At 40.6% G+C, this 15,140-nt stretch overlaps 2 protein-coding genes across 4 annotated transcripts in view; both read left to right on the plus strand.

Moving 5' to 3' along the window:
* The first annotated feature begins 5,676 nt into the window (after positions 1-5,676).
* LOC138954153 (uncharacterized) overlaps positions 5,677-15,140 on the plus strand; it is a 35,809-nt gene continuing 26,345 nt past the window's right edge. Inside the window, exon 1 of the mRNA XM_070326050.1 lies at positions 5,677-6,379. The gene's annotated coding sequence lies outside the window, so the exon portion shown is untranslated. The remainder of the gene's footprint in view (positions 6,380-15,140) is intronic.
* Positions 9,086-14,619, plus strand: LOC138954159 (uncharacterized). Of its 3 annotated transcripts, XR_011451733.1 has the most exons (5): positions 9,086-9,254; positions 9,569-9,665; positions 10,741-10,915; positions 11,784-11,893; positions 13,778-14,616. XR_011451733.1 is itself a non-coding variant. In XM_070326064.1 (4 exons), exons 2-4 carry the CDS (start codon positions 9,579-9,581, stop codon positions 13,831-13,833), a joined length of 318 nt encoding a protein of 105 aa, XP_070182165.1. In that variant the 5' UTR covers positions 9,086-9,254; positions 9,569-9,578; the 3' UTR covers positions 13,834-14,619. The 3 variants fall into 3 exon arrangements, 2 of the variants coding, with proteins under 2 accessions (XP_070182165.1, XP_070182164.1); XM_070326064.1 differs by lacking the exon at positions 11,784-11,893 and having other exon boundaries at positions 13,778-14,619; XM_070326063.1 differs by lacking the exon at positions 13,778-14,616 and having other exon boundaries at positions 11,784-13,168.

Below are 15,140 nucleotides of genomic sequence, written 5' to 3' on the forward strand. Positions count from 1 at the left end.
AAGAGCGAGAGACAGAGAGCGCAGTGCTTCTTCCTGTGTATGCCAATTAAAAAAAATTCCCACAAGGTCAAGGACTAAGCCAGAGTGACTGAGTGAAATATTTTATTTGTCATATCCAGTTTGAAAGAGTACAGATATGCAATTATACACTTACATCATCAACTGGTGGCACTGGTTGTCACAGTCTAGTTTTCATCATAGGAATCTACAACTCTTACATTATGTTTACTCCAATAGAAATGGTCACGCTGAAAATAATGAGCACAACAAAATCCACGTTCTTATTTTGCAGTCTTACAATCTGGAGGGGACTATAAATCATTAACTTAGGCACAGAACATAACAAAAACTACGACATAAAACACAATAAGAACACAGTCACAAAATTAAAAGCATTATTTACCAACAGTACAACACATTTCTTCAAAGCATTTGTGGCTTGTGGGTCATTTTCTGTCGACTTGTAGTGTAGTCAAGTCCAAGCTTTCAAACCATTGAGTCTTGAATCCGAAATAGCTTTTGTGAACCTCTCTGCAAAGCGGTGGTGTCATTCGGACTGAATGGAAACAAATCTAACACACAGTCAAGAGAGAGAGAGAGAGAGAGAGAGATGATGATGATGATGGAACTTTATTTTTCAAGGATAGAGGTTTAAGGCGACGCCTTTTCTTACAACCGGTCCTTACTTCTAATACAAATATCTAATAAATGATAAACAAGTAAAGCAACATGACAAATAAACAAAGTAAACGAACGAACCAGCAAACAATCGACAAGTAAGCAAACAAGCAAATAAACATAAACAATAAAATGGCAAAGTAAGCAACATACAAATCGAAAGCGAAACATGCAACATGTTAACACATGGAAAGTGATCGACGGTAAAATTCACACGATACCAACGTTTACACTAATGCTAATAATGATTATATGGTGTAAATGATAATGATGATGATGATGATGATGATGATGATGATGATGATGATGATGATGATGATGATGATGATGATGATGATGATGATGATGATGATGATGATGATGAAGTGATGATGGAAAATCGCAACATAAATTCCACATAATACATATAATAAAGAACATATTTGTGTAATTCATAAAGCTTTGCCAATTGTTGACAGCTACTTGCACGTGTTAAGACTAGTATAGCCATCTAGGTAGACATAAAATGATTATGCAGAGCTTGTTTAAAACTCTTTAGTGAGGTAATGATCTTATTACAGACGGAATGGAGTTCCACACCATAGCGCCAGAGAAGGCTTGACTAGTTTTCAACAAATCAATCCTGGGTATTGGTGGTAGAAAATTGATAGACCCGTACCTTTCGGTGACTCTGTGAAATAGGTCCTGAATATAGATGGGCACTTCGCCATGATATACTTTATACATCATTACAGTCTTATTAAACTGTAACTGTTTAACTAGCGGCAGGTAGTTTAGATTCTTTAACTTCAAATCAGCTGATAATTGTGGACCATTTAACATGATTTTAGCTGCCCGGCGATGTAGAGAGTTTAATTTTTTCATGTGAATATCAGAGACGCCATCCCAAAGAGTTGATGCGTAATTAATAGAGAGAGAGAGAGAGAGAGAGAGAGAGAGAGAGAGAGAGAGAGAGAGAGAGAGAGAGAGAGAGAGAAAGAAAGAGAGAGAGAGAGAGGGAAGAGAGAGAGAGAGAGAGAAAGAGAGAGAGAGAGAGAAACACAGAGAGATAGAGAGAGAGAGAGAGAAACACACAGAGAGAGAGAGAGAGAGAGAGAGAGAGAGAGAGAGAGAGAGAGAGAGAGAGAGAGAGAGAGAGAGGGAGAGAGAAGCTGGAGAGAGAGGGAATACGAATACGAATACGAATACGAAAGTTTATTCAGTTTTAGGCCAGAGCCCCTTCTGAAGGGTATGCGTCCATATACAACATAATCATAGCAAATATTGTGTTTCATAAATGACCCAAATTTGTATACATCAAACAGTAATACATGTGTACATAGATCATGTCACGGTGATTAATCTTTTCATTCCCTGATAAATATATTGTGCTAATTTGGATATTTGACTGGCATTTCCAGTAGACATAAGCAAAGTATATCGGTACATACATGGATGATCATAATATTTTGGCTTTATCAATAATACTCTTAGGTCACGTAGTGCAGGACAGCAGAACATAAAATGTATTTCATTTTCTTCAGCCAATTTACACAGACGACACGACAAATCTTCTTCACTACGTACACTATACCTACACCTGTGTACAGCAAGATCCGGGTTTGGCACTCTACATTCATTCCTCGATTGCTAACTTTACGGTTAGAAGAAGTGACCTTGAAACACCGAAGGTGGAATGTCTGTGGGTTGAGGTAAAACAATCAAAATCGTCTTCTTTGTTAGTGGGCTATGTCTATCGAAACCCTGCAGAGAGGCAAGGTTGGCGCGACGACTTTGAGTCGATGATGGACAGTGTCAACGGTTGCGGGTCCAATATTTTGTTACTAGGTGACTTTAATATTGATCTAAACAAACCTCAGCCAGCATGGGCAAATATTACCTCGCTTTTTGGACTTCATCAACTAGTTCAAAACCCAACGCGCGTAACCAGCACTAGTACAACACTAATAGATCATATATATACCAACCATGCGTCCATGGTATCAAAGGTGTCAGTATCTAAAGAAAGTTTTAGCGATCACTATCCTGTTTTTTGCACATGGTCTTTCAAGCTGCCCAAGCGACCTCATAAAGGCCATACAACTATTAAATATAGATCCTTTAAAAATTTCAATCAGTCTGAGTTTATATCTGATCTAGCAGTTGCTCCATTTCATGTCGTTTTTGGTCACAGTGACCCCGACATGGCGTTGAAAGCCTTCTTTAGTGTTTTGTTACCTGTTATTGACAAACATGCACCACTCCGAGAGAAAAGAGTAAAGCATCCCACGCTTCATCCGTGGTTAAACACAGATTTAACCAATGCCATGGCCCTTCGAGATTACTTTAAAGAAAAGAAAATGGCTACGGAGTTTAAAAAACAGAGGAATACAGTTTCCGACATCGTGCGGGATGCAAAACGTAGCTATTTTAATAAACTGGTATCAGACAAAAGGGACACAGCTACTCTCTGGCGTGCTGTCAATGAAATCACCCACAAAACTCGGAAAATGTCAAATCCATCTGTAACTTCACTATCCCCTCAAACCTTTAACAATCATTTTCTATCCCTTGCCGATAGACTGCTGACTGCAGCCCAAGGTAATGCAAACCGAGATAAGTACGAGTGTCCAGAGACACTCACTTCGTTCTGCTCCGGCAAACTGGAAAAAGCTTCCCTTTTCCGCGTTCCACCAATTGCGGTGCACGAAGTGGGAAAATACATAAGGGACCTGAAAAACAAGAAATCGATGGGGCCTGACAATGTCCCTGCACATCTCTTTAAAATGGCTGTGCCATATATTGTTGATTCACTTACCTACGTATACAATTTATGTATTGAAAAGGTTACATTTCCTACCGTTTTTAAAACTGCCAAAGTAGTACCGCTGCCTAAAACTAGGGACGCGTCGGACCCAGACAATTTTCGTCCAATTTCAATCTTATCGATTTTGTCAAAGCCACTTGAAAAACATGTCCACCAGCATTTACTCCAGTATATGGAGAACAATAATCTTTTTCATCCGTCACAGTCTGGGTTTCGTCGGAAACATTCTTGTCACACTGCCCTTATTAAGATGTGCGATTCTTGGCTGTCAGCTATAAACCGGTCTGAAATAGTCGGCACCGTCTTTCTGGACTTCAAGAAGGCTTTCGACACAGTGGACCATACTACCTTACTTTCAAAGCTGTCCGCGTACCTCCCTAAGTCTCCATTTATAGCCTTCTTTCATTCTTATTTAAGTGATCGTAAACAGTATGTCCTTCTTAATGGAAAACCGTCGTCTACAGGTCGTGTCACAAGTGGGGTTCCCCAAGGATCGGTTCTCGGCCCACTTTTGTTCTGTATATTCATTAACGACTTGCCACTCCATATTTCTGATCCTCATGTTATCAATGACCTTTTTGCTGACGACTCATCTGTGTACACTTTTTCAAAGCATCCGAATACGTTAGAGTCATCACTTCAAAGAAGCCTCGATGACATTGTTACTTGTTGTAACACTAATAGTATGATAGTACATCCGGCAAAAACCAAAACTATAGTAATCAATTCTAGACAGAAACACCAGCTGGCCCCACTTGACCTAAAGCTTAGCCTTGATTCATTACCGATTGAGCAAGTGCGTGAACATCGGGTTCTAGGGGTCACAATAGATTCTGAGCTTAACTGGAAATGTCACTTAAACAATATGAACAAAACATTATCGAGAAACATGTTTTTGTTCTCGCAGCTACGATATTATGTTGACACTTCAGTTCTAAAATTGTTTTACCATGCACATATTCTGTCACATCTAAGTTATGCTTCCACGTTGTGGGACAACTGTAGTGATGTCCACATGATGAAACTAAATTCTCTCCATCGTCGTGCAGCTAAACTCATCAGTCACTACTGACAAGACACTAAAACTGCTCGACCTCCTTCCGTTAAACCAGCAGCTTAAACTGAATAAAGCATTGTTCATGTTTAGAGTTACAAACAAAGAAGTCCCTGAGTACATTCAGTCACTATTTCAAAGGGCAACCAACAGGTATGGTTCCAGTAAATTCATTCCACCTCGCCCTCGACTAGATTTGTACAAGTCTAGTCTTGCATTCTCCGGATCTTTAGCATGGAATTCGCTTCCAACTGTACTTAAACATATTCCATCAGTCAAGGCCTTTAAAAAACAAACACACAGACATTTGTTCGAAGTCTGATTCAAAGTGAAACAGTTATTGTAACATTGTGGCAATTCGTAAATTGGTTTATTCCGATATCTTAAACCACCCTAATTTAATCAATACATAAACGTTATCTTATAGCTTCACATGTATATTAGCATGCGTGTATGCAATTTATGCATGGAAAAAGATACGGGATACGATTCTCTTTTTATGATTGTTGTTTTTCTACACTTGACTTGCTATTTGTTTGCTTGCTGTTGTTGTTTTTATTCAGGACCTCATGTTCTTATTGAACGTAACTTTGCACTCATTATTAGTGTTATTATTATCATTATTATTATTTTATTGTTATCAATCTTATTACCATGAAATCATCATCATTGCCTTCATTGCTATTATCATTGTTACTTTTGCTATCTTTATACTTCATAGTTTTTATTTAGTTAATCTATAACTTTTGATTTGCTTTTGAATGTTACTTATTACCATATGTATGTTTCGTCAAATTCGTAGTGTCCATATACTCTTTTCATGTGTTGTTTTGTTCTCGTCTTTGTTTGCAAGGACAGATTGTAAGACTAGGCAATGCCTAAAATCTCCATCCTTCTGTAATAAAGTTTAATCAATCAATCAATCAATCAATCAATCTCTCTCTCTCTCTCTCTCTCTCTCTCTCTCTCTCTCTCTCTCTCTCTCTCTCTCTCTCTCTCTCCAAAATGACACATACAACCAATATCTCACTGACAGCGCGTTATGACTCGAACCTGTCCCGTCCCAGAGTTCATAGCAAGTCTCTATGAGCGCGTCGTCAAGACTGATCACGTGACTGGCTGGAGGGGCGTGGTCAGAGTGTGCTGGCTGTGTGTCACTGTGTCTATTTATCACAGCGTGTTGTGTGAATGTCAGTTAAAAGTCTGGGTTTCTCAGGGCGTCGTCACTGTTGACTTGTGCACACATACAGTCCAGAACATTCCTTACTGACGGTCTTCACTTGAGGCCAAAGTCGACACAGTCCTTTTGTCAAACATTCAGCTCCGAAGCTTCGTAAAGCACAATTCGCCAACTTTACTTGAGGCTTCAGGTTACTTACTTCTACACTGACGCCAACTTTACTTGAGGCTTCAGGTTACTCACTTCTACACTCAGATTGTTTTTGACTCTGTGTTCTTCTGCATGAAATGACTTGCTGTTCTTCTGCATGATTTGACTTGGTGTTCTTCTGCATGATTTGACTTGGTGTTCTTCTGCATGACAAAACTTGGTGGAATTGCCAAACCAGTCCCTATACCCAGCACATTCAGAAGCCAGAGAGTAATACGATATTCTACAAGTTCCTGCATAACTGTGAACACTGACTGAAAGAAAGCTATTGTAACCAAGGCAACCTTGAACGCTGAATCGGTATCGTAGGACCACCTGGTTCTTTTGACACGAAATATCAACAAGCAGCCAACAAACCAACCAACCAGCCAACCAACCAGCCAACAAACCAACCTACCGACCAACCAACCAGCCAACAAACCAACCTAAACATCTGATCGTTTACTCACAGGTAAGATTGTATGTGTGTATGTATTGGTTATATCCTTGATACACTGGCTGCATAGTTTAAAGGCACAGTAAGCCTCCCGTAAACCATCACAGAGCTCCCCGAGCGTCTACATACAGTACAAGCATACTTCCATTTAAACGCTCACCGAACGGGAACATCCTGGCTGCTTTCTGTCGAGCGTGAGAAATTTTCAAAGAATTTATTTTCGTGGACTTGGCCCTGAAGAACAATGGCGCCTCGTTTTGGTGCTGGACGGCTGTTATGAATATCCCGGAAATCACGCCCGGACAGTAAGCCTCCCGTAAACCATCACAGATACTGTCAGGCTTTTACACACAGTACAAACACCCTTCCATTTGAACGCTCACCAAACGGGAACATCCTAGGTGCCCTACGTAAAGAGCGAGCAATTTTTAAAGAATTAATTTTGCAGATTGTCTCGAACACTTTTTGGACCCATCCTGAACTCAGGTCAAAAATGAGTTACTTAACTTAAACTGGCGACAGCCGTGGATCGATGATTATCAGAATGTTTTTGGACCGTGGTGCGTTTTTGCGCTAGACCTAACTTTTAAAATCTAGCTTGTTACACAAACATTCTTTAATCATAAAAGAATTCTTTTTTCATCAAGACAAGATCAGTGCAATTCGAAGTTGTGAAAGTTGGAAAAAAAGAAAAGCCCGGAAGCAGGGTCACGCAATGGTCTTAGCAGACGACGGTTTATCAGTCAGTGCATATCGCTGTTCCTCTCAACAGTCAAAAGCCATCGCTAGAGTTCTTGTGAACCACAGCCGTTTGTTTCGTGCACAAAAACGTGCTATTGTAAATAAGCTCACATCGAGTCGCATTCAAATAAGGCTAACTGACGACTACATTGTGAAAAAGGGAAACTGGATCACACGGGTTCACGATGGCTCAGGGGTAAGATAAACCACGCAAAAATAAATTCTTTGAAAATTGTTCGCTCTTTACGGAGGGCACCTAGGATGTTCTCAATCGGTGAGTGTTTAAATGAAAGGGTGTTTGTACTGTGTGTAAAAGCCTGACCGTATCTGTGATGGTTTACGGGAGGCTTACTGTGCCTTTAACGTCTGCTTAACTATGGTTTATTTATCAAATCAACTCGACTGCTAGCGTTCCAACAATCCTGACTGAAAACACAACAACAAGGAAGGTCATCTATTTTAACGTGGGTGTTTTTTTTAAATTACATATTGATCAATATAATTGAAGATCTTAGGTATAGGTATAGGTAGTGATCGAGATAGGTAGAGAGAGAGAGAGAGAGACAGAGAGAGACAGAGACAGAGAGAGAGACAGAGACAGAGAGAGAGAGAGAGAGAGAGAGACTGAGAGAGACAGACAGACATACAGACATACAGACAGAGAGACAGAGAGACAGAGAGAGACAGAGAGACAGAGAAGGAGAGAGAGAAAAAAGGAAATAGGGAAAGAGAAAGAGCGAGAAATGAGTTTGCGGTCTTTACATCGAGCGTTAAACAAGAGAATGTCATGAGCATGTCAAGACCGACCCTCCCTTAAAGAGACAGCTCGAGTTTCAACCCAACATGTTCAATGCGTGGTTTGTGCTGGGTGAGTATCATGCTATCAACATGTTCAATGCGTGGTTTGTGCTGGGTGAGTATCATGCTATCAACATGTTCAATGCGTGGTTTGTGCTGGGTGAGTATCATGCTATCAACATGTTCAATGCGTGGTTTGTGCTGGGTGAGTATCATGCTATCAGCATATTCAATGCGTGGTTTGTGCTGGGTGAGTATCATGCTATCAGCATATTCAATGCGTGGTTTGTGCTGGGTGAGTATCATGCTATCAGCATTTTCAAGGGAAACCATAGAAACAGTATACGATGTTAGTCTGTCAACATCGCACTGTTCCTTGCAATAAAAAACGCTCGCGCTGGACCCGAGTACTCTTCAGACTGGCTCGCTCCCCCAGTATGAAAGTTTTTGTCTTGTGCACGTTTAAGACCAAGTGATTGATATATGTGAATTACAGGCATTCCCTTTGCTATATAAATACATTGCATGCGAGCCGAGGATGTGCGTGGTGACTGGCCTTTCTCTTTTATTTGATCACAGTGAAAATGCACACACACATTCACACACACACACACTCTCTCTCCCTCACTCCCGCTCTCTCTCCCTCTCTCTCTCTCTCTCTCTCTCTCTCTCTCTCTCTCTCTCTCTCTCTCTCTCTCTCTCTCTCTCTCTCTCTCTCTTTCTTACACACACACACACACACACACACACACACACACACACACACACACACACACACACACACACGAGTACAGACTCATGCACGCGCACACACACACGCACACACACACACAAACACACAAAACACACACACACACATACACACACACAAACACTCACCGACACACAAACACGCACACAAACAGTAACACTAACAAATGTGCACAAAATGAACACACACACACACACACACCGCGGGAGAGAAAAAGACGTCAAAGACTTTTGACCGTGACGTAATCTTTTTATGACGCTATATTTCTCGTCAATGTGTGACGAGTTCGGCTGTTCTATCAGACTGCCTGGCTGGCTGTGGCTCCGCGAATTCCTCCCACCGCCAAGTCGTTTTTTGTGTGGTTTATTTCGCATTTAGGTCCCAGGTAACATTATGAAGTTTTAATACGATCAATCGGACCTATTAGACTGATTAAGTGTACAGTGCCAGTGGTAGTGCTAGTGGTTATCGGTACTTTTTTATGTGTTGACGTCAGCGATGTGTGCGCAGTTCAAAGGTTAGGGGTCAAAGTTTACGGATGCTTCCTTCGATCCGCTAACGAGCTGTGGTTGAATCGACGAAAATAACGAGCCCCAAAAGGTATGTAAAAACTGAGCGAACGCTTGTTTATTTACACGATTATTTATAACTAGTATGTTCCTAAACCACTTAATGGTACAAATGTCAGTTTAATGTGTGATATAATCCTGGTTTGATGCTGTAATTTAAGCGTTGAACAGAGCAAGCTTTTTCACATTTCAAACACACAAAAAATGGCCGCTTTTGAGTTGTGTTCAGTTTTTCGATTCACCCTTTTCGATTTCGATTTCGCTTACTGTCTGGAAGATGAGTTAATTATGCAGTGAAAAGTTGCAAATGTTCCAATCCTCTCGCTGTTTATGTTTTGTTTTAAGATCGATCTTCATGGATGCCAGGGACCAACTTGAGCTTGCGGCGTGGGACGAGGATGACGCAGAAGATGATTTTGTTGTCTTCGCACTGCTTGATCAGGTTAGCAAACAAGTCAAAGCTTAGGTCTAGCTTCTAAAGGCATTAAAGGTTCCGCTGAAATATAATTGTCAGGAACAGGCGTATATTTTGGTTATGGCCGGTGAGGTTACTTTGGATTGGTTATGGTTAGGTTTTAAATGTTGTTCATGTAAAAAATTAAATGTTTTTTTGGTTAGATTTCATAGTCATGATAGTGATCTTGTCTGAATCAACAGTGATACTGATAGTGATATTGGGTAGATCTAACACTTACACCTAGATTTGGTTTCCGTGTGACTTTGTTACTTACATTTAATGGTTTATAAACATAGAGTTTTAACTATTTACTGTTCAAGAATCAAAATCAAATGGAAACTGATGACCAAATCTGCAGTCAAGAGTTTTAGTTTCATCAAAGCATGAATATTATTATTAAGTCCACTCTCTGTCACAGAGTCTGTGTCACTGTCAGTTTGTGTTCTTGTGTCATTTTAATTTGATAGCAATACATGTACTTTCAAGAAGGATGTTACACTTACTGGTTCTATCAGACTTTTAAGCACAAGGCACCTTGGTTCTAGTTTTATTATTTCTAGGATCAAATTACTTCAGTACAAGGAAACTTCTGTGTTCTAAAACATACACAGTATTTATATCAGAATACTGTCAACTGGTGCTTTTTGAGATGCACAGTTGAAACTATTTATCCAACATGCTTCAAGTTCAACCTGTAACTTAGTGTAAGGGTCATTTGTTATGCAGGGGCGAGTAAACAATCCGCTTGGCTAGTAACAACAGGCTCGCAACTCACCTGGCTGGCCAATTAAAATTCTGGTCAAATGCAACCAAAAGGGTTTTAACGCTACTGCAGATCAATTGTGGTAACTGGTATGTATCGGGGCGGCGAAATTTCTGCCAGGTTAGTGACTTTCTTGAAGTTACTCGCCCAGCTGGCGAGTTAAAATGTTGGAGTTTAACTTTCCCTCTGTTACCCAGTATTGATTTGAGTAGCTTCAGCAGAATTTTCAGGCTAATTAATTGAATAAAGTGTACAAGTGATCCATGATTTCACTAAGTTTAACCTACATTTCAACAGCCAGAAAGAAGGGCCTATGAGGGTCAGTTCGCCCTCGATCACTTCACAGCCATCGAATGTGAGGACTTATTTCGCTTCAGCGCGGAAGAGATTCGGAGACTGTGCGCCCTTCTGGGAATGCAGAGGACTATGCAGGCGCCTAATGGAATGAACAATCAAGGAACCAAGGCCAGTGGTGAGGATTTATTTTTTTACCCTGGTTGCTGTTGAGTTGTATTTCAGTCAGAATGATAGTTTAATGATCCTCCTCCATGATTTGATTCGCAAAGTCATGAAGTTTGCATTTACTGTGAATATTCAGTGAGTTGTTTTTACTATTTCAGGTTTCGTAAAAGATTAAAGCGGAGCGTTGAGTTGGGGCATAATTTATTTTGGGATTGCTTAAAATCTAAAATTTGAACTATGTATTTTGAACTTGAATCACAAAATGTACCTGACTAACTTTAGCCCCTTTGGTCGACACAGTACTCTATTTAGACAATAGAGAAATAATAGTGAATTGGTTGTGCCACTTACTGACTTAGTCTGTGGAGTTGAGTGAAATTATTTTTGAAATATGGTAACAGGATAAATAAAGATGCGTTGATACTGATAATTTATTCATATTAGTTTAAAAAAATAAATGAATATTTTTTTTACAAGTTGACGAAGTGGCCGCCATTGTTACGTGAATCCAAGTTCAAGGGAAGTTACTTTTGATGTGCAAAGGACTTATTTGTTTTAACTTTTTTTATGATAATTGTTTTTATTGATTTTGTCTTCGTGGTGCCCCCCCCCCCCCCCCCTTCAAAAAAAAAAAGATTTGTATTTTGTTCTTGTCGGGTAACTGTTTTTGTGTGTGCAGTATAGCCAGTAACTGTGTCAAACCTGATAAATAGAAAATCAAACTGATGATAAGCATGTCGGGCTGGATATTTTAAGGCGCGTGAGAAAACTTTTGCAGTGTTATTATTTTGAACTTGAAGACTGTATGAGAATATGCCTCTCCACACACATTCGCATACACACTCACCAGGCTCATTTGAATTTATGATTTTTTTCAGGATTGGAGGTGCTCTGCATCTGTCTGCGGAGGTTGGCTTACCCATGCCGGTTTGCTGACCTTTCGCAGATGTTTCATCGTCCCAAGCCGGAGTTGTGTGTGCTGTTCAAGGTAGGTATCGACTTCATCTATGATCAGTTTTCTGACAAACTAACAAACCTCAATCAGCCATGGCTGACAGTGCCCCAACTGGAACGGTACTGTGCAGCTATACATGCCAAGGGGGCTCCTCTGGAGTTTTGTTGGGGGATGGTTGACGGCACAATACGATCAATGTGTCGCCCAGGCCATTTGCAACAAGAAGTGTACAATGGCCATAAGAGGGTGCACTCTCTAAAGTTTCAGTGTGTCGTGACACCAAATGGCCTTGTGGCAAATGTTTTTGGGCCCTTGGTTGGTCGACGACATGACGCAGCTTTGCTGAATGGTAGTGGCATTCTTGAACACATGCAGCAGCACATGGTCACTCCAGCAGGAGATGAAATGTACCTGTATGGGGACCGAGCCTACCCCTTGACCCCTAACTTGATGAGGCCGTACCGTGGACAGATCACAGAAGAGCAACAGGCCTTCAACACAGAAATGAGCAGGGTGAGAAACTCTGTTGAATGGGAATTTTCAAAAATTGTTAGGCTGTGGGCATTTTTGGATTTCAAAAAAAATTTGAAGCTGTTCTTGTCCCCTGTAGGGAAACTCTACCTGGTTGGAGTTTTGTTGTCCAACTGTCATACTTGCCTACATGGCAGTGAGACATCACAGTTCTTTGGACTGAATCCACCAACACTGGAGGAGTATCTCTACTAATTGTCTGTGTAGCTCTCAAGTAGAAGAAATGCTCATTGCATTGATCTTGTGTCACATGGTGTTTGGCATCCAAATGGCCAAGCATCTAAACAAATTGACCCTGTAGAAGGCTTTAAATTATTAACATGATTTCACTGCTTAGAGATGGCCAAATCTACTGCCCGGTCGCCTGGTGGGAGTTCAAAATATGGTGGATAACCCGGTTTGCAACTACAAGTATCTGGTCAAATGCAATTGGCGGGGACGTAGCTAAGTTGGTAGCGTGCTGGCTTTGTAGCCAGTTGGTCGCTATCAGCGTGGGTTCGATCCCCACGTTCGGTAAGAGATTTATTTCTCGGATTCAACTTTGTGCAGACTCTCTTTGGTGTCCGAACACCCCCGAAAAAGATCCCAAGTTCACAGCAAAAGTCTCAGGGCTTGGAAAACACGAAGACACGCTTGCATGATCTTTCATCTCTGATTATCATGATCGTATTTCAATACTTTGACAAGACAAACCCAATGCTGGTGTGTCGAAGAAGACAGCCACAGCGGGCTTGTTCGAATCAAAGTATCACACCATATTTTCAGCGTATTACCAACACCTGTCCCAATATAGACCAGTTGGTCTAAGAGGACGTTAAACCCTAATAGTCAGTCAAATGCAAAAGCAACTTTTTCAGTGGTACTTTATTGAGTTAAATTTGGTTAAACCAAATAGATGCTGCACATTCAGACATTTCTGTCGTCTGTAAAATTGACACACAAAAAAAGAAGCACCCAACTGGGGCGCGCTTTAAACGTTTCATACTGGCTGCGGCCTGTTTCTTATTTCGCTACTGATTCCAAACAAGCATATGTCTATTATCAAGTGAACCTGCGTAAAAATAAAGCCAGGTAAGAACCCAGCTGACCTCCATTTATTGATCATTTGTAAAATTGTATGCTCTTGTCACTTGTGTATAAATACATATCTGATGGTCACTCATACTGACACTGAACATAATTTGTTTGTGTGGTATATACCGGCTTTTGACATATCTTGCAGGACAGTGACTTTCTTGAAGTAACTGCTAGTGCTACTTTGCTTCATCAGCCTGTACAGCTGTACTTGCTTTCGCAAATTACTTTAGTACATGCTATTCTTCATTATGCATTAGTAGGTGTGCACATGGATCTCTGACATGGGTACTGCTGTGTTGTAATTTGTAGTTTGCAGGCAGAGGGTCTTCTTGTCTGCTCATACCTCGGTACCAAGCGGCCACTAAACAACCATCATCACCAGCCAGGCAGTCACATGGGACTCTCCACTCTTCACTGAAAATCTTGTTCTTCAACCATAACTTTTTCAAAGACACTGAACTGTCAAATATTTGGGCTGTGTGGATTTGCCTCAGGACCCGTCCTTACAAAAGATCCAATCTTCTTCTTCTACATTCATGGGCTGAAACTCCCACGTACACTCACATATTTTGCTTGAGTGTATTTTTAACGTGTATAACTATTTTTACCTGCCATTTACTGATTTAGGCAGCCTTGCGTCACTTTCAGTGATCTGTTGGAATGTACATCTTTATTTGCTGCTGGCCACTCACTCATCCTCTATAAGGGGGGGGGGGGGGGGTAAAAGTGTTTGGTTTGGTTCGATCCCCACGTTCGGCGAGAGATTTATTTCTCGGAGTAAACTTTGTGCAGACTCTCTTCAGTGTCCGAACACCCCCGTGTGCACACATGCGCACGAAAAAGATCCCACGTTCACAGCGAAAGTCTCAGGGCTTGGAAAACACGAAGACACGCATGCATCATCTCTCGTCTCTGATTATCATGATCGTATTTCGATACTTTGACGAGACAAACCCAATGGTGGTGTGTCTAAAAAGACAGCCACAGTGGGCTTGTTCGAATCAAAAGTATCACACCATATCTTCAGCGTATTACCAATACCTGTCCCAATATAGACCAGTTGGTCTAAGAGGACGTTAAACCCTAATAGTCAGTCAAGTGTTTGGGTCGAAGGAAAAAAAGGATTGGTTGGGGCTACCCAAATCAAACTGGGGGCGGGGGGGGGGGGGGGGGGTGGGGGGGTGGGTTACGCCCACCAAATGTAGCTGAACACACCTGGAGCTAGACCTTACATCTTCATTAATTATTTTATTTCTAGTGCCATTACATTCCTAAATAACCACATATTAATAACTGGATCTGTCCATGAATTGAAATGAGTTTGTGTATTATTTGCTGTATGATTATTTGACTTTGAAAGTGAAACAAATTGAAAATCAAATTATAGTCATATGAACTTATGAAGTTAGAATTGGTTATCTACATATATGTGTGTATAAGGTGTTATAAATAATTTATAATTAATAGTACTTGAAGTTAAAGGGATTATTTTGAGTAACAGAACATACATTTGAGACTTGTTAAAATATTGCCCTTTGCATGGCAAAGCTTGAAGAAATAGTAATTAAATTCAACGTTTGAAATTGTATTACAGAGTGAGAGTTCAGTCCAAAGTGTGTATACATGTCTATGTGATTGTACAATTATAATGCTTGTTTTTATGTTGAAACAA

The sequence above is a fragment of the Littorina saxatilis genome, unplaced genomic scaffold (assembly GCF_037325665.1).
Source record: "Littorina saxatilis isolate snail1 unplaced genomic scaffold, US_GU_Lsax_2.0 SUPER_12_unloc_1, whole genome shotgun sequence".
Taxonomy (NCBI): domain Eukaryota; kingdom Metazoa; phylum Mollusca; class Gastropoda; order Littorinimorpha; family Littorinidae; genus Littorina; species Littorina saxatilis.